Here is a 20,252-nt window from a genome sequence, read left to right as displayed (position 1 = left end):
AGCATGTTTCACATATTCAGCAAAGTGGCAGAAAAAAGACTCTCAAGATCCACTACAGGAAGTAAAATTGTACAGTGATTTATTTTAAATCTAGAAATATTTTACATTTTTACATTAGTGTGCAGTTCGTGATGTCTCAAAATAGAGAGTGCAGATATATGTAAAAAAGTAAAATGTGGGGCTAACCACAGGTCTCAGTAAAGTTACCTTAATTATTTAAGGCATGGAACCCCCCGTCTAATATTTTTAAAAGTCACATTTAATTACATTCAAAAATTCTTTATGCAATTCATTTAACATTTATTTTTCATTAAATCAGGATTGGTAATAATGCAAATACCCTCATTTCAGTCTGATACAACTCACAACAAAGCCTGGGATAAGGCTGAAGAGTTCTACCAGTGATGTCTTATGTATTTTCTGTTATTCTCGAGGGAACTAGCACACATTCTTCATTAAACAAGACAATGATTTCTTACACAAGGTAGTTCAGGTCCAAGCTGGCAGCAGATGGACAGCCAGGTACATATTTCAGTGCTGCTCAAGCTCTTCCTTTCAGCAGGAGGGAGACAAAGCTAACACTGGTTAAAAGCTTCATAGCACCTCTGTGGATGTCAGTGAGTTCTGTGTGCCTCAGGAATTAGGAGAGTAGAGCTCAACTTCAAGCAATATGCTTTAAGTCTACATTCAAAAGCTCATTTGTATAAAAACAGATTCTGTACACCATTTCTGAAAAACTGGGGAGACAAACATGAATGAAATATCATTAATGGCATGATTTGATGAGACTGATGCTGCCTATAAACACTGAATACCTAAGGGGGTTCAGCAGCCACTTTGAGCTGATTGTGACTGGCAGAATTTTAGCAGCACCTACACAGCTGAGCTAGGTTAACCTTACTCAACATGTTTTACTGCTTTCCACCTTGTCCAGAAACATTCAATACCCAAAAGCCTAATGCATTTACAATAATCTTTCTATAAAAAGGGTAGAATCAATACAATTTTTCCAATACACGTGAACAATGTTGTTGTCATAAGCTATGGATGAAACTGAGAACATGCCTGCAATGTGAGGCAAAAAGCCACAATTTTGAATATCCAGCCCTTAGGCCAACAATAGCACAGTATTATTTCTAATGCTGACTTGAACTAAGATACTCAAGTTTCACCCCATTTTCTTTCTGAAGCATCATTACTTATCCCCACTAATTGCTTAATTGCTTTTCATCCCTATATATTAATTAAACCAGCAAATAATTTCGCTTTCTAGCAAGACAGGAATGCACTCTATACTTCAAAATTTCAACATAAAAATGTACTGATTATTAGTTCAGTACCTAGGACAGTTATCTGAAAATTTCTTTATATCTGGTCTATACTTTCAGCTCTTTAACTATGGGTGTGAATTTGTTCTACTAACATTTTAAGAAAGAATATATGCAAGACAGAATGGAAAACAGTAACTGCTTTTTTATCCTTCAACATTAGACAGGAGTGACCGACACATTGACATAACTCCAGTGTTTTACCTGTAGGAACAAACAAACTCTATGGCTAAAAGAGATATTCACAGTTAAGGTTCTTTGTGCTACCCAAACCAGCCAAGATACTACTATTCATTTAGTGTCAGTAACAACAGCCCCACTGCAGATGCTTTAACAGCCACAGCAGTTAAACCTTCACAGCCAGAATCCTCTGAGGATTTAGAGATGTTCCCACCTGCTTTGCAGAATGCATCAGGATACAGACCTTACCTTTTGTTCCCTTATTTCAAGTTTTTTGTTTTAACCATTAAAAATATTCCCCTTTCTTGTGACTTCGCAGTCAGTTCCCAGTGTTTTACACATACTTTCACTGCAGTACTGAGCAAATGCAGGGCAATAAGTTGGCTAGCGAATTACAATACTCATAACACAGTAGCTACATTCAGCTATTTTAATTCCAGTTAGTTGTCCATTAGTCCAACAGCCACAACATGAACCATTTGCAGAGATTAAAAAACCCCACTGTCTTCCAATGTTCAGCACATCAGTCTGTATTAGTCAGTATTCTGTTATAAAACATGAGAATTTTAGTTGACTTTCAAGCAGCATGTCTTATAACTATATATTTTCACAAAAATATAACCTCTGCCTTTCTGTCTCTACAAGTCTGTGAATAACAGCGGCTCCAATCAGTCGGTATGTTTTAAAGAAAATACCATAAAAATATCACATCTAGAAGTTCAATATAATAGTCATCTTTGATTGGACCTAAAATTACTGTGCAGTCAAATCTGATTTTAAAAGTCTGACTAAAAAGACACAAGGATCGAAATATTTACATTATACACATTTTTCAATACAGTGCTATTAGAAAGTGGAATGTTTGAGAATTAAAATATTAACTCAAGCCTCACAGGGCAGCTCCAGACCAGAGCAGAATCTTCATTCTGTGTATTTTTTGAACAGGAGAGGTTTCTCATTGATATTTTTCATGTGTAGATTATTCCTCTGCCCAATGATCTGTAGAATTATGCTCTTGAACTAGCATCATGTCCCACAAACTCATTAAGTTAAGTGTTAAATAACATTCATATTTATAACTATGTGACAGCATGGACTATATATATACATATACACACAAACACACTTAAAATCTTTGTCCTAAGGGTGATCCTAAGTTAAAAAAGTGGATTTATAAAAGTAGTTGCTAGAAAAAAAATCTATCTAAAGCTTTAGATTTAGTACTGCTATGGTCTCCATTTCTAGACCACAGAGAAAGAAAACCTGGACAATCTTTAGATCAGTTAAACTGGCTCACAAGCTGGTCAGCGTATTTTTCAGTCACACGCAATTTCACTGGCAAAGGATGCTGCCGCTGAGGTCTAGAGCTCACATGCATTTGTACTAGAACTGGGCAGACCTACACATGATCTGCTTGGAAAGGTAACTAGACTGAAGTCCCTTTGTCCCTTGGAACTGCTCTCATCGTAGCCAGGTGGAGGGCACCCACTGGGGTTCTGTGTCGAGCTTATTTATTAACCGAAGTAACTCTTGATACGCCTTATCAAGATCAGAATTCACAATTGCTGTATCAAAGTAGTGGCCATTGTTCTGTTCCATCTCCCTTGTCTTCTCTATGATTTCTCTCAGCTCTTCTGGCTGCAATCAGAAACAGAGAGTTAGTGTAGGTGTGTAAGCCTCCTCCCCACAGTAACAGCAGGGAATGGGAACAACTCCATTTCTTCACACAAACACTCCTGGTGTTGCTATTGGCTTTTGAAAAGTTTACAGGAACACTCAATCGTGATCCATATTTGAAAGCTAAAGGCATTCAAGGCAATCTCGACTGATTTGCTATGAGTGGCAAAGAGTAAATAACTGGCCAGGCTGAAGAAAATGAGCAAGATTAGCACTGCTCATTGCACAACACTGATCTCACTGAGGGAGACTGGACCGTGCAGAACAAGGCAGCATTCTGCTGGCACCACCAACACCTAACAGCCAAAGGAGACACTGACACTGGAGACACTGTGCAGTACACACCAGGGAGAGCCACACGTTTAGGCTGACCAAATCACCATAGCATCAGGTGAATAACACTGCAGAAATATGGAAAGCACCACTTGGGAGCTAGAAGGGCATATATTAAAAGCAAGAATATTGCAGTGTAGATAAATGATACAAAGGCAGAAGTAGAAATGTTTTGATTTCAGAATTTTTCTTACACTTAGATTCTAAAAGTGTGTTTATTTTCTCAACGTATTTTTGCATTGTGTGAAGAAATATTCAGGTTTAATTTTTGAGATAATATGCTAGGGAGGATATTTCAAAAGGAACTTTCAGGCCTTCAGGATTTTTTTCTTAGTCATTACACACTCTTGATAAAATCAGAGCAACATTGGAGCATACATGCAAGAAATACCTTTTTCTTTATCAGGAAAGGGATTTGACCCAATTGAAATAAATACAACCCCAATACAATTAGTCAGAAAGAAAATAGGCACAGTGTAACAGCAAGAAATGCACCCCTTTTTATTGCAAATGGATTCCTTGAATATTGCAACAAAAATCCAGAACATAAGATGCAATATTTAGATAAAATAAAGTTTTCTTCATGGCATAAACATGAAGGAAGAAACACCCATTTAAAGACTATGATTATATTTGACACAGGGGGAGGAAAGGAAAAAAAGGAAATTTCTTCTGTTTCAACACTTGGACTTTAATGGACTTTAAAATCTTGCACACAAGTAATAAATCACCCTTGCATCAAACAAGGAGAGCAAAACAACACAGCTACAGAACACAGTGAGTTATAATTCCTGAGCAACAGCTGTGTCAGGAATAACTGTGAGTTATCTTGGGAAGATTGTTTTCCCTTAGTATGAAATGCATTATCAATTAGTACTTTGAAGATACTGTGGTGGCAAAGGGCACCTGCCAATGACTACAGGGCAGATTTCAGTTAAAAAGGTGATGATGAACCTATTCCACTGCCTGAGCAATAAGCACTTGGTATATCATAGCCTGATAAGGAACTTTTTCTAAGCTTTCAGATGTCCTGGTTTATTCTTTGGGTTTCAAGTCCATTCTGCAGAACTAACTTCTGAGAAACTAAATAATCTCATAAGCTCAGATCTTGGACATGACTGGTTAAAAACGAAGAGTGATCCCACAAGATCAAGGTTAAAAACAATTTTAGCTGAAGAGTTTTGGATTTTCAAGTAAATGCTTTTCCAAAGGCAGGTACATTCTGAAATGAAAACCACTAATCCTTTGCTCCATTAGAATTACTCCCAGGTTTAGAGGACAAAACTGAGTTTTCCACAGTTTTGAAATAAAAGGTCATGTTTTTGTACCCAAATGCAGGGACCCCAATGCAGACACTGTGCCCCAGGATTACTGAATTAGCAGTGCATTCCCTTTAAGCAAGAGCATTCTGAATGAACCCTTCCCTCAGCATTGTCTGCCTGGAGCACAACTACACTGGTTCACTGCAGTGCTAACTGCCAGCACCGTGACCCCATCCCAAGGAAGGAGATTTATGTGCATTTATTTATTCACCAAACCCAGCATGGTTTCACAAGAAGTGTAAGACGCTTTACCTTAGGATTTTTCCCTTCTTTGGCCAATAAAGCACGAAGTCTTTCTTGAGAAGGTGGTGCAACAAATATAATATATGGCTTCAAGTCAGAGTTACGTAGTGTTTTCAGTGACTGCAAAAACAGGTTTACATATTTAACAGTTTCACCCAGGAAAAGGGCATTTATTGATGCACTATTCACATGCTATAACATACAATACACTCTTCAAACACAACTGTACAATATATTAACAGCAATAGAATTAACTGTAACAGCATTCAGAGTTCAGACACCATTTCCTACAATTTATTTATATTCCAACATTTTTCAGCTTCATGGAACTGAAATATTTACTTTTTTTCAAGAATATTCTTCATAACTGAACAGAAGGAACAGATCTTTTGGTATGTAAAAACAATAAAAAGGTTAGCTACATTGAACTAGCTGTTGTACAGTTCTAAGAAAAGGTATCAGCTTTGAACAGGGAGAAGAGTCTTTAAGTATTACAGATTACTTGAAAAACTACAGTTTAACCTTTTGTGTTATGAAGATTAAAATAGAAGACATCAGATGCACTATTACTGTATGTGTAGCATTTTGTTTTGTCAGGTTTGTCTTGGGATAAACAACTTGTCTCGAGATAAATTTTTATAGCCACAGAATCAGGTAAATTTTTAGAGTTATGAATTTTCATCTCATGACATGCTTTGCAATGCCCATGAGCTATGCTAGTAAAGTATCACATGGTCCCAGCTGGTGATGACTAACTGATGACTAACCATAGCTTCAATACTATCACCCCATCTTAGTGATATGGCTGAGTTTTAGGGCTTTTTTTGCAGCATCTACAACAGCAGCAAGCCTCATACATATCATATGTATCAGAAAACAGGCTGCATTCCAGGGCTCAGCCTCTTACCATGTTTGACTAAATTTCCAAATAGAGGTATACAAGCATAGTTTTTCTCTTCATAACCAAAAGGTCACAGCTAAATGTTTTTTTCAAGACTGTTGATGTGATGTACTTCATTTCTGAACTGTATTTGGAAACTGCACAAACATTCCTGAAATGCAATTTCCAAGTATAATCACAAACAATGTCCTCTCTATCTTCAAAAACCCCAGAGATCACAGAGTAATTGGAAGATGGAGAGACACAAATTTTATTTTAATTCATTTTTAATTTTAGATGGTTTCCAGATACTTAAAGCTGGTGAAAACTAAGACCCCTGTCAACTGCAGCACAGATAAAGATGTGCATATTTGCAAACAAGGAACCGAATAGAGGAACTGAGCATCCTGGCATAAACACAAATATGGATCTTGAAAACACGCTCATTTTATAAACCAGAGAGACAGATAACTCACAGCAGCTTCTACAATGAAAACACGACAGGCAAGAGCTGTGCCATACCTGGGTATGAAGATTCAAAAGGCAAATCTTGCCCGAGTTGATGACCTGCCGCACGGAGTCGATGCTCGTTCCGTACAGGTTCTTCTCAAACTCCCCATACTCGATGAACTTCCCTGCAGCTATGTCACTCTCAAACGCCTGGCGGGAGATGAAATGATAATCCCTGCCAGCTGCCTCAGTCTCTCGCCTACTCCGAGTAGTATCTGCAAAAAAGGAATTGAGACAGTGATACATGTATAGAACTGAAAAAAAGAAGGAGTTTTTTCCTTAGCAGGCATATTGCTAATCATGCAAACACAACCCCCATGCCCTCCCCAGCCCAACACAGGAAATATCCATGAAATCCGTGTATTTTATTTTTCACGATAAATGTCCCTGGTCAAATTAAGATGTCAAACTTAATTTAGAGGTTTCTTTTACATTAACTAGAGGAAAAAAATAGTAAGCTGCAAAAAAAAAAATAGTTTTAATTGTGCAGTTGTGTTCTGAATGTGAAAACAGCTATTAGGTGTTTTTCAACAAATAGGTATTGCTGAATGGTTTGTAAACATAATCTAGGGTACATTAGACATTAAAAATATAATATTCACTGAAATACAAGTGGTTTGGGAGGGCACTAAAGCCACCTAAACCTAAATTTACGCAGAACATTTGATTAAAAGTTTTTTGTCCATTTATACTGGCTTCTTTTTGAACTTCTGTGACTCACTCCAATTATATTCAAACCGATATAAATGCATGTCTTATAATGCCTCTGGAACACTGTGTTATAATGCTGGATTTGCATTAGCTTCCCTTTTTTCAAGAGCATAATATACCCTGCCCGAAGCCCCAAGCTCCCAGTGACTGTTCCCAACAGAGCAGGATTTGTCTGCAGCCCAGGCTCGGGACACTCACGGGGCACGGCGGTGGCGAAGCGCTCCGCCTCGCTGCTCATCAGCCTCTGCCGCAGCTCGTTCTGCCCGCAGCTCTGGGGGCCGATCAGCACAATGGGACGTTTCCTGTTTGCTGGCTGATGGTACAGTGACATTTCCTCGTAGGTCAAAATTTCCTCGTTGTCATAATCTTGAGAGAGAACGATAAAACGGTCACAAAGTACTCTACTGCCAGTTTCATGTATTGCCTGTCATGCAGTATCAGATTTCAGACAGTTGCTGAGTCTCTGCCCAGCATCTGACTCACCAAAGCAACAGAAACCCAAAGACTATCATGTGCCCAAGTATGATGAGAATTTTTTCCCTTTCTTGGGGGAAAAAAAAAAAAATTCCACTTATTACTCTTCATTACTCTTCATGTAACTAGTAGCACAAACCCAAGAAACAACTTTTTTTTGCAGAAAAAAAAAGTTTCTAGTACAAGAGTAACACTTTATAGCCAAAGGCAGCAACTATCATCCCAATTCCAAAGTATTTTTGTAAGAACATAGCCTATAAAATCTGTCAAGTTTCCATTTATGAAGTTTAATTATGCAGAGTGAGATCATATTACAAAGCTGTAATAAACTGGTTCATCATTGTAAAATAATGAGTGCTTCTATGCCTAAAAAGTTATCTGTTTTTTTCTCTTATTATCTGATCTTTAATAAAGACACTACAAATCCTTTCACGTCTTTTACATCTTTCACTAAATGCTACAACACAACATAGCATTGCTCTTACACAGAACTTACTGCTAGCATTTCTAACATCATATCCTGAATTTCAGCATTCTCTTCACAATCTTTTATGGTTGTTTGTAATTACACACATTGTACAAAAGTTGTTCCTTACCATCATTTTTATTTGCATTGTATAAAACCTTTTTCCGTTTCTTTTTGTTCTTCTTCGCGCACCAGAGTTTTCCTAAGCAAAATAGAAATTATGACAATCAAACACCCATACAACAGAAATCTTCCTATTCTGCCCATGTTTTGGATCTTTAAAGTGGAGAATTTATTCAGCAGTTTTCAGAAGGCATAATATCCTTTTATTGGTTACAATGCTTTAGTGTATTAAGCAAATGTCAAGGACTTCAACCAAGTCACAGCAGATGAAGTTCTTTATGAAAAAAGGGGCTTTCCAAATTCTCTACATCATACTAATTACAGCACACATAGTTGTGAAAAACCCACGTGATTTATACAACAAAGTGTTACATTCAGACTTTTATTTACATGAAGAATTTCAAAGAATCATCCCATTTGTATTACAAATAAACAAAAACCACACCAGGAGATTTTTCTACAACTCCACCATGACAAGATTCTGTGTAACACTAATTAACACTGCTACAAAAGATATTTTTTTTCTCCCACCTGATTTTTCAGGCTCCTTGTCTTCTTCTATGGTTTGCTTCATTGCTTCTCTTTGTTGCTGAAAACTTTTTCCTTGATGCATTAAAAAAGCACAAGAGTCATTAACATTTAGAAACCATTTCCATGCTTTTTCATAATGACTTACTAATTTAATTCTTTTCTAATCTTTCACATCTCTGAAGGTTCTAGTAGAAATTAACATACAAAAGAAAATTTAAAAGACAAATCAAAATTGCTGCAAAACTGATTTATTACTTCAGAAATATATTCATCAAAAAAGACTTGCAGAGTATTTGTTGTATACTAGACAGTTTTGCTTGGAAAAGTGAAAGTACAGGAAAGACTACATTTCCCTACTAAGATGATGTAATTTTCTAATTATTTTTGTATGTCAAATGTGTTCTATTTATATTAAATATTTTCAACTTCAGTTTAAAATAGATTAGCCTGTATTTAAATCAATGTTTCACTCAATTTATTCAAGCTTCATAAAGTTACAGTGTGATATTCTATGGAATTTGAAAAGTCTTTTGTTCACCATGTTAACAAAGCAGCAGGTCTTTAATGAACTAGGCTGCAACATATATTACTATGCAAAAATTATGAACAGACTTCAGTCTGAAAATCCTGTTATCCTGTTATTCCTATCTCAACACTGAGAAAGGAATTCTGCCACAAGTAACTGAAGCCCTTTGTTAAGTGAAAACATCTGAAAAGTGACCACAAATAGGAATTGTATCAAGTGGTTTGTTTGGAAATGTAGGAAACCTCAGAGCTGCACCCATCTCTAGAGAGCAGGTGGGCTGCAGTCCCACATCTCTGCTGCAGCCAGCAGAGGGAACTCTGAATCTGCTGAGTCCCCACGGTGGAGGAGTAAAGGAAGAGCAGAGAGCTCCTGAAAGGGGCAGTGAAAGCAGAAGTTTTACTCTGCATTTAACTCTAGACATGGTGATGCCCAACAGTAGGCTCTGTTGCAAATGGTTCAAAGACACAGATATATTTAAGACAACAGATATTAAAGAGTACACAAGTCTTTGAAAACCTGAGTATTGCTCCTGTGTGGCTATAATAACTAACTTGACTGACCGTCGCACTTTTTCTAGAGCTTTATTTACCAGGGATAAGGCCTGCCAGTGGCTGATTATCTTCATCTCCATCTCTGTAAGCCTGCCACCAGTTTGGATCCTCTTGACTGATCACATGGAGTATGTCTCCTTTTTGAAAAGACAGGCCTAACTCTCGGCAGGGCACGTAAGGGTCATCAGAGGGATCGTAGTCAAAATGAGCTTTCACGTGTATCTGCAGGAGATCAAAGGTTAAAAAAAGGGAAAAGACCCCAGTGACTTCTGAAGAATGAAACCTTCTCTTCCTGTGATTGCATTAGAGCTATGATATATAAAAACTCCAAGCTTCTACAAAATGGAAATTTTATCTGGGGCATACAGGAGGTACTGGAATGGAATCATTAGGTTAGCAATGGAAAAGGCACAGTCGTGCTAGGCTGGACAGAAAGGGTTGAATTTAACATGCAATTTCCTCAGCACTCTAGGAGACAATCCCCCCAGCTACTGATTTAAGGTCTCTGCATTCAAAAATCATGAGAGGTATTGTGATTGCCTAAAGTACCTAATAAATACACAGACTGAAACTCATTTGCTGGACTTAAAGTGAAGTTTCACTTGTAAAGTATTTTGTCACCAACCATTAATGTCTGGGCATTTTTTCTTGAAACATTCTACCTTTTCCTCCCAATGCATATTCTCAAGTTTCAACAGCCCAAGTTTTTTTAATACATACATACATACATTATATATATACAGACACACACAAAATACAGAAATTCAAAATAAGAACCTCAGAACACAGGAAGTTCTACTTTTACAACTTCTTTCAGAAACTGAGTTAAAATCGTACTAAGAGTTTCAGTTTGATATCATTAATAATTTTCAACGCTTAATTCAGGTGTTAGTCTGATCACAAGTAAAATCAATTTAAATTGTTAAGTTTAGGTTTGTTCCACAATGTAAAGGACCTGCAGAAGAACTTTTAACACACTACTGGTAAAACAAGGTACTCTTCAGCAAGTACAAGAACACCTGTAGAGCTACTTACAACTGTCTCCTTCGCAGGGGGTGGCTTGCTCTGCTGACTGGGAATCAATACGAAGGTCAGAGTCCCATGCATGTCAGCCTGAGAGGAAAAATAGGCTCTTCATATACAGCATCAAAATATGGCTTAAGGTTAAGAATTTCAATAAATAATACGTTTTAGAAAATGCTTTAAAAATTCCCATTCGAAGTTGTACCTAACACTCCATCATCTACCACTTCCCTGGTTTAAAATATATAGTACAGACAAAGATGCAGTGATTCAGTAAGACTAGGAAACTAAGTGTTGATATTCAGATTTTAAAAGCCTAGCTTTCTTGAAAATAAACTATTTCTATTTGAAATGGAGCAGCTGCTGTTCTGTCAAGCAGGGACATAGGAGAAATGGATAATTGTTCTGTTCAAACAGAACAATTGTTCTTGTTCTGTTCAAAAATACCAACAAGTGGGTCTACTGGAATGTAAAAATATATTAAAAATTTTAATTTTTCTAGGACTGTTCAAATGGAACAGTGCTTTCAAATCTAAACATTTGTCCAATGACTTTATGCTGTTAATATTACTAAAGAATTCAAAACACTGTTTAAATATTTTGCTAAGATACTCAAATCTTGCATATGTGAAGTGCTCAATACCAACACTGTAGTCATCCTTGATAAGAAAGTAGAACATAATAAATGTCTTGACTTTATCTTCTTTGTTTACATACTTCCACTTGCAGAATGTGTTTGCACACATAAAATATATCTTGATAAAATGCAAGTGACAACCTATGACACAGTCTACAGATGTTTCACGTCATATACACCATTCTATGAACCTTAACACAACAATTTATCCTGTATAAAACAAGAAAATGCATGTATCTCAGAAAATTCAGAACTAAGGCTTAAATACAGTAAATGTAACTTGAACAAGCTCCATTGCCTGCAAGAAAGGAAAATCCATTATTTTCAGTCCACAAGGAATGTATATAATCTCACAGTGATCACGTGAAAAGTCTAGTCTAAAAGTCAGGTGTAGCTTATTATCACTTGAGTAGGAAGTAGTGAGGCAAAACTAAGGAGGGAAGTAATTTCTTTCTCCTGTGCTTGAAATGTTTTGGGGGGGTCTAAAGTATTTTAGAACTTCATTTCCAGATTACAAAACAAAAATGATGACATATAAAGGATAAAAAGTATTATTTAAAATTCGTTGCATTAAAAATATACTCTAAAAATCCACAAAGTTGCGTTTATTTTATTTTTCATTTTCAGCAAATTGATTTTCTCTTATGCTAATGTAATTCAGCTTTACACCTTTTCTCTTTTAACCCTAGGCTGCTGGAGCTACTCAGGAGCAGAATAAGCTCTCTGCAGAGAACAAAACTGCCAGACTTGAACTGCTGTTAATCACCTCCAAAACACTCCTTTCAGAAGCACAGGACTTGGCTAAATATGGCTTTAAAAAAATACAGATGGCAATGGAGACAATCACAAAACATGAAAAATCTCAGATCTGATGCAAAAAAAAGGACATTCAAGGCTTCTCAAAGAATTGTAAGCATCTTTCTAATTGATTTAAAAACAGTAAAACAAAAACCCCCAAACCTCACACATTTCTGCTTCTACTTCCTTCCACTTGATCTCACTGGATGAAATAGATGAAAAATTTTAAAATCAAATTTTAGAAAAAAGCCCAACTGAAGATGGAAATTGTCCATTAAAAACCAGTGTCTAACTGTACCATAAGACAACTTCATCTATGGACATTGCTGTCTCCTATTCCTACAATACACAACCTACTGCTGAACCTCTTTGTCCTGATTCTGCTTTGTCTCTAGAGCATAAACCTACTAAGTAATTTGAAGATTTACTAAATATGTTTCTCCTCTTTTTTCCCCCCCGCAAACTCCCTATTAAATAAGTCCTAGTTGATATTTCCAATGTTTTGTGTCAAAGTCAAAAATTAACCACTTACAAAAAATCATTTTTATCTGTTTCCACTTGGACAATATGGTCTTGCCTGCTGCAATTGGACCAAAGATTCAGAGTTGGGTTCTGGGTGTCTTGGACACTGATCCAAAGCAGGTACCAGGGAAAAGCGTGAAAGGAATGAAATTGGGCAACAGAAAATACTGGTGGTAATTGCCAGCTTTTGACATTTTTCTCACAGTGCCTTTTTGAAAGTGAGTACCTCTAACTTACTAATTCCTGGTGGATTTCTTGCCTAGCTGCTTTTAAACTAAAGTATAATTTTGTCATGAATGGTGTAATAGACAAGAAAATGTCTATGCAAGTAAACTGCTAGACAAAAGGCTTTTACCAGGCATGAAAGAGTAGTAAGTCTAGCCACAAAAAGGTTCCATGCGATATAATTTGTGGTGGGTTAAGTCTGGCCAGCAACTTAAGCACCAGCCAGCTCCTAACATACTCCACTCTCCCAGCAGGTTGAGGGAGAGAATTGGAAGACCAAATGCAAGAAAAAAAATCTCGTGGGTGTGGGTCAAGGTAAAAACAGTCTAATAAGTGAAGTGGAAAAACTCCAACTCAACAAGCGATGCAAAAGCAATCACCACCCAGATTTTACTGCTCAGCCTGACATTACATGGCCACTCACATCACTGTGGTCAATTTGGGTCAGCTGTGCCAGCCATGTCCCCTCCCAACCTCTTGCTCACCCCAGCCAGCAGACAATGAGAAGCAGAGAAGGCCTTGACACTGTGCACGCACTGCTCAGCAACAGCTAAAACACTGTGCATTATCAACTGTGCATTATCAACACTGTTTCAGTCTAAACCCAGCACCATGTAAACTGCTATAAAGAAAATTACCCACAAACCAGCCACACATTTATTACTTGTGGACTGAATCAGAGACAAAGATGAAAAATGATGGCTTTTCAGAGCTAAACAAAGTTTTCTTAGAAAGCATTAAAAGTAAGTGTGAAGACAACATCTTGACGCTTCCACATTTGTTAGCTTCATTTTTCCAGGTAACAGCAATTATACTTGTCAGTATCATCCTATGTGTCAGAAAGAAAGCTTGAAATGTACCTCCACATATGGACACCAGCTACCAGAATGAAAATACTTCTGAAGCTAAATATGAGTAAAATGACAAGCAGAGTCAATAGGCTTAAGACTCATGAAATGAGTATTTATTGCAAAGGAAATAAGAAGTGTTCCAACTCACCAGCAAGTCAAAAACTTCATTAACATCTTTTCCACGGATCTCAATGCCATTGATCTCCAGAACTTCATCCCCTTCATGCAACAGCCCACTCTTCTCAGCAGCACCTCCTTTGACTATACGACTGATGATAACAGAATCCATTTCATTTCGAACAGTAGCACCCTGTGTAGCAGCAACACATTCTGAATTTATTATATATGTGAAACTCAAAGCCATCTATTGTATGTATTCCAAGCACGTGGAAAAACTATGCTGAAAGAGAATTCAAGTAACAGCTTGGATGCATACACACAATGCTCCAGTTCAAAAAAACCACTGCTTAACTCCTTCAACCTACACTAAAGACTGAAGAATTTAATTGCCCTACACCGTAGGATTAATTATTTTTTTATAAAGATAGCTCTAAGGAAACTCTTATTTGAAAGATGTAAATAGCAGATTATAACTGCTAAACAAACCCCAAAAGCAGAAACTAGCCAACCAAAAAAACCTACACCTGGCTTGCACAAGGTTTAAGCTCCCTTGCAGCAAGCTTGGGATAGTGACTCTTGCCAAGATCTGTCCAAACCCAAGCTGAGAGAAGTTGTACAGATTTTACATGGTAGTATGGCTACTGCCCAATTCAAGTTAAACACAGGTCTACTGTCTATGACTGTTTCTCATTTCGGAGGGAGGGAGAGTGTTTACAAGTTAAACACTACCTTGGCATTGGAATTCCTAACATTTCATAGCAATCTGGAAAGGACAAAAAGGATTGCTTCCTCTGCATACAACTGAGTAAGCACCAGTACTTACCAAGGGAATATCCCGAGCTTTCTCAATGCGAACTATCTTAACCGTCTCCCCTCCATACATGCCAACATTCTCATAAATCTTTTCATCTGTCATAGGCTCTGGTTGCATTTCTTGTTCTGCAACCTTATCATGAGCCAGTAGAAGTGCCTAGTGTTAAACAAAATCAGCTCAGTTACAGAAAATATCACACTTGATATGCATACAAAACAGTAGAAGAAATTCTGCAATTTCAACAGTCTTTGCAGGTTTTAGAACCTTGAAAACTGACTCAAACAATCAAAAAATAATTTATCACAGCTACATAGAACCTACTTTTTTTTCAAAGCTTTCAGAATAGAAAATAACATAAAAGCAATTTTGAACACAACTGTGACTGTACTTCTATCTTATCTGTAGTAAATCAATGTCTGGTTTTTTAGTATGTACGTGTCTGCAGACTCAGAGTGAGTTTTGCAGAGAAAACTACTTTTACATCACCACCTCAGGACAAAATTTCCATTACGCACCCTAAGGTAAGCATGAAACAACTGCCAAAGGTAAAAACAAATAAACAAAGCAGCTCATGTGCTGCCCTGTTCCCACTGACCTACTGCTACATTGTTTATGTGTAAATCACCCTGTAATACATACAGACTGTAGCAAGGGCTGAATACAATCATGTACTACACTTCATTTAAAAGTTCCATTAGTTTCTGGAAATTGCAAATTCCTTATCCTAGAAAAATTAGGGTTGAGGAATAAAATTCATACTTGCCCAGTCAGCCCAAGGCAAAAAATAAGTTACACTGAAAACAGCATCAAGAAATAGACCCATTAGATTCGAAGTTTCATTTTGTTTTACCTGCATGTGAGGGGCATTCAGCAAAGCATTAAGCTCCTGTCCATCCTTATGGTGGCTGGGTTTCAAAACACTCTGTACCTAAAAAGAAATCAAGCAGTAAAACTAAATCTAGCCAGTGATTTATCAATCCTCCCTCTCCGACTCAAGCACAACCCCCTACTTGCAATTACTCATTTTACTGAAAGCAAAGAATATCCATGTAGTTGTTACACTACTGCTGATTAATTAATCTGGTACACATTAGGAAAACATGCAATGAGATCACAGGACTAACCCAGCACATCTTGCCTCAGTAACAATCTACCAAATCTAACTTGGTATGCAGTACCTCACACAGATTTGTCAATATCAGAGACTGGCAATGAGCTCAGGTATCACAAAGATGCAGACAAAAAAAACCCTCTAGACAATGAAAGTTAGTGATTTCATGGCAGTGAAATCAGTCACAATGAAGTGTTTTATGAGACTATGCTGGGCTTTTAAATTGGAGTAATTTCTTATTAATGTGACTAGCCTTCCTCTTCCTTAAAAGTAGATTATCATATTCTTATTATGCAAACTATTTCCACCAGCAGCAAGGCCAAAGACTCTGAGACAGGTTTTGCAATGCATCCTGGAGCTCGTCTCAGGAAGTGCACAAATTAAAACTTCAAAAGGTCCCTCCCTGATTTCTCTGGCTCCTTCCAAAATGATCCACACTAACACAAGGATAGTTTTTGCTCACACAGTTTCAGCTGCCAAAATAAGTTTTCCTTCTCATACAGTTACTAAATGAGCCCTGCCATCATCTCTTGCCAATGGTATGCTCATACAGAGAGCCAAGAGCAGGGAAGTGCTCTTACACAGAAGTGAGGCTGAAGATGCTTTCCAAAGCCATTATTTGTGTGACCAAAGGCACACAAGTGCAACAGCACAAATGAATCCAAAGACATCAAGAGCAGATTATACAAATCAGAGCAGCAGCTTTCAGAAAAAGAGAAAACATTTTGTTCAAGAGCTTTTGACTCTTACTGATGAGGTAATGTGACATCAGAGAAACAAGAAAGTTTCAATGAAAAAATAATTCTGCTTTTTGTATGATCTAACAGTATCTAAAGGTCAGAAAAGCATCTGTATTAGGAGCAATTATCTACAGAAAAGCTAACAGCTGTCTTGGATACTACCAGAAAACAGCACAGAAAACTTTCAAGTCACAACACTTAAATTCTAGGAGAAGCTACTAAATGAACTGTGCCCATGGAGCAAGATCCTCAGATTGCCAAGACAAGTGTCACAGTGAACATGCTCCTGTGCTTTGCAGTAAACTTGGTACAATCTCCAAAAGCCTTTCTTCTGACATCTCTAGGGCATGCCTCATGGTGAGCAAATGTAATATACCTTAAAACAGTCAGAGAAGAAGCCAGATTTACCTAGTTTTTTTAAGTGGTTTCTTTAAAATCATAGAGAACAGAAAGAGTTCAGCTTCACAAAGTCCATACTTCAGTCATATGTCTAAATTAGAAGGGAAGCTATTACACCTGGCTTAAACTGAATTCTAGGATGTCACACAGCAAACAGAACACAGCAAAAGACATATCTCATTGACAAGTTTTCCTCTGTTTTGAAAGAAAAGATTCTTCTATACAAAAGACTTTCTCATAAAGGTTTATTTAAGGTCTCTAACTTTCAAGAGGTTTGAAGAAGCCACAAGAAGCCTTAAAGCTTTATTTATAAAATCTTTATGATCTTTTAATAGGAAAACCTACTCAGAAAGCAACTTGGAAGTCTTGCAAGGAACACAATCTTCTGAATGCTAGGTCAGAGGCTGGGAATTTGACAGTGGAAAAGAAAGTAATCTGGTTCAACCAGTTACTCTGTGTGCAGTAAACATCCTTTATTCAAGTTGAATTTCTGCTTTGAATAATTTGATTATTAAAAATTTTAATATATCCCCCACCCCCTTTAAGAAAAATGTAAAACTCTCATTTGTTTATTTAATGAAGCTCTAGGAAAGCTTCAGGCTGCCCTATAGACCACTTATTACAGCAATAGTGCTGCTTGCCAGAGTCCTTTGTAACTCATGGTAATAAATCCCAGAGCTTTTTCAGACTAAGAAATTTGAAGAAGTCTGTCATTCCAGGAGTGACACACGACACACAGCACAGATGATTCACACTGAGTATGTGGCAATACCTGTATTTTCTTAACTCTTCAGACTAGTTTTTATTGTTAATCATGTTACCTTTAGATCAAGAACCTCCCCCCCAAGCCCTGAATTAGCCATTTGGTTTCATTACAGACACCACAATTTGTAGGCATGTATGATGGAGGCATGTGCTGGACTGATATGAAGCATTCAGAAATTAACTGCAGCTGCAAAATTCTGTTGTTGTTTACTGGCAGGTGAGCAGGACTGTCAGATGGAACACACACACATTCTAGGGCACTTACACCAGACGTTATGAGCTTCCAGTGCATCCCCTCAACAGTAGGGATCTTGTTCATTTGTCTGATTTTGCAGAAGAAAACAGTAACACATCCAAAATATTTAGGAACATAGTCTATATAAATTGAGCCTCTTAAGTATATTAAATAGCAGGAACATCTTTAAGGTACTTGGTATGTGCTGTTACAGGCCAAGTTATAAGCTGTCTTGAATGCTGTATCAAATATTCTCACAAGGTCAAGATTCAGACCATGCTCCCATAATCCATGCCCCCATCTTGGTCAAGTTTAAATGGATTTAAAATCAATTTAATTACACTTGATGTTTACTGGCTATTTTTATTTGAGACTTGGAGTACACCCCACTACATGGAGATAAGCTTTCTCAAATAAATTCCTTAAGATCAAGTGCTTCATTCCGCCCTTTTAATTCAACTGAAGTTTCTTAAAAAGATGAGAAAAAACTTGAGTTGTTAGTGGCTGGTCATCAGAACTGGTGGGAAAATGAACCATACATGTATACTACCACTTTTAAGAATTTTCTAAAGAGGACTAGAAAATTAAAAAACCCTAAATAATATTAATTATTACTTATTTTTAAAGGAAGACTCTTTCATGCTACATTGTGCAATTGTGTTGTAAAATGCCACTTCCCATTAAGAGATGTTCTCTTGAACAGTATAAAGCCACAAACAAAACATGTCTGTAGCTTTAAGCTGGGGCACACACTCCAAACAGTTTCAGAGCTGTACACTGTTGCTCATGACCTGTGCACTAAAATATGCACACTAGCACTACCTGCTATTTAAAATTAATGTTATGCGTGTATCTGCTATTTTTCTTTCTTGTAATGTCTTCTGGCTTTTATCATCAAGATGTTATCAGTATCTTAAAAGCAGGCTTTTGCAAGCGTCTTTTCAAAAACACCCTGAAGTAAGTAAATGAGCTGCTTTCTGGGGGAGTTTCTTATGCCTATGCTTAGAGGTAAAAAAAAAAGCAAAAGACAGCCAAAAATGAGAGTACAAGAAAAAACAGACATGCAATATAAACACATTGTCAGGATTAAAAAATACCCCAACAACAAACCCAAAAAACCAAAACAAAAACACCACCAGTTTTTCTAAAGCAGAAATAATTTCCTTCCATACTGCTACATAACTAATACTGAAACTTTTCAAAAATGAATAAAAGATCTGAAAACCAAGCATAAGATCTTCTACGTAGGCAAGACAAGGAAGTACAAAGTGATGTGAACAGAGGCTTCAAGGTATCCTCTCGAGACACTTCTGTCAGACACAGAAATATTTGTCCTGAATTTCTGGCTCTATCATTTCAGGATGTTATTAAATATATTGCAAAATACAAGTCACTTAAATATACAAGCAGCTGAGTCACTGAGAAACTAGATTACAGCTGAAAATGGGAACAGACATTTGCAATATATTGAGTTTTCAGGAATTTCAAGGCTGGCAAGACAGGGATGGGAGATGAAGAGTCAAAAAGAACACAGTGATGTGTCTTGTATGCAATAGTCTGGTGGATAATGATCAAATGCTGTTGGTTTAAAGATTTTGGATAAATGAAATATTTTCCTTTTGCTTAACCTTATTCATGACTGGTAAGAGACACAAAACTGGCTTTGCACAACCTTCTGATTTTAAGATTTACCAAATCACCTGAAGAAAGAAAAGAATATGTTGGGAAGGTAAGGGGTAGTGAGAAATGGGGAGAAACGCAAGAATTTGGAAACAGACCTAGAGTTTTCCTAGGCATATTTTCTTATTGAAAACTTCTATTAAGTAGCAAATATTCACAAAGAGAAAGAACCAGCTTTCTTAAGGGTTACATCTGTAACGCCTTGTATGATAAAAGGAGGTTCAAAAATTCTGGCCTGCATCTGAATGAAATCCTAAACTAGGCTTATGTAAAGTGGATGTTTGGGGGAGCAGCTTCCAAACAGAAGGTAACTGAAAAGGCTCCTTCAGACTCACAGACACAGTGAACAAGCCCAGTGAGGAGTTTGAAGTAGGCTACAGACTGATGAATAAGCAAGCCAGAGGGAAGCTCACATGTACTGCAAACATATGATTACAGTGGGTTGATTAGAAGTTTTCACAGATTCACAGGATATAG

At 37.1% G+C, this 20,252-nt stretch overlaps 1 protein-coding gene across 1 annotated transcript in view; it reads right to left on the bottom strand.

Moving 5' to 3' along the window:
• Positions 1-62: 62 nt before the first annotated feature.
• Positions 63-20,252, bottom strand: part of PALS1 (protein associated with LIN7 1, MAGUK p55 family member) — a 55,046-nt gene continuing 34,856 nt past the window's right edge. The window contains exons 4-14 of the mRNA XM_058025734.1: positions 15,696-15,773; positions 14,855-15,001; positions 14,060-14,221; positions 10,891-10,968; positions 9,894-10,077; positions 8,779-8,850; positions 8,255-8,326; positions 7,383-7,550; positions 6,486-6,688; positions 5,093-5,203; positions 63-3,146 (exon numbers count right to left, since the gene is read on the bottom strand). Coding sequence (XP_057881717.1) covers positions 2,970-3,146; positions 5,093-5,203; positions 6,486-6,688; positions 7,383-7,550; positions 8,255-8,326; positions 8,779-8,850; positions 9,894-10,077; positions 10,891-10,968; positions 14,060-14,221; positions 14,855-15,001; positions 15,696-15,773 — 1,452 coding nt within the window. The 3' untranslated portion in view covers positions 63-2,969. The remainder of the gene's footprint in view (positions 3,147-5,092; positions 5,204-6,485; positions 6,689-7,382; positions 7,551-8,254; positions 8,327-8,778; positions 8,851-9,893; positions 10,078-10,890; positions 10,969-14,059; positions 14,222-14,854; positions 15,002-15,695; positions 15,774-20,252) is intronic.

The sequence above is a fragment of the Melospiza georgiana genome, chromosome 6, assembly GCF_028018845.1.
Source record: "Melospiza georgiana isolate bMelGeo1 chromosome 6, bMelGeo1.pri, whole genome shotgun sequence".
Lineage (NCBI taxonomy): Eukaryota > Metazoa > Chordata > Aves > Passeriformes > Passerellidae > Melospiza > Melospiza georgiana.
This window is presented reverse-complemented; position numbering and strand designations above follow the sequence as displayed.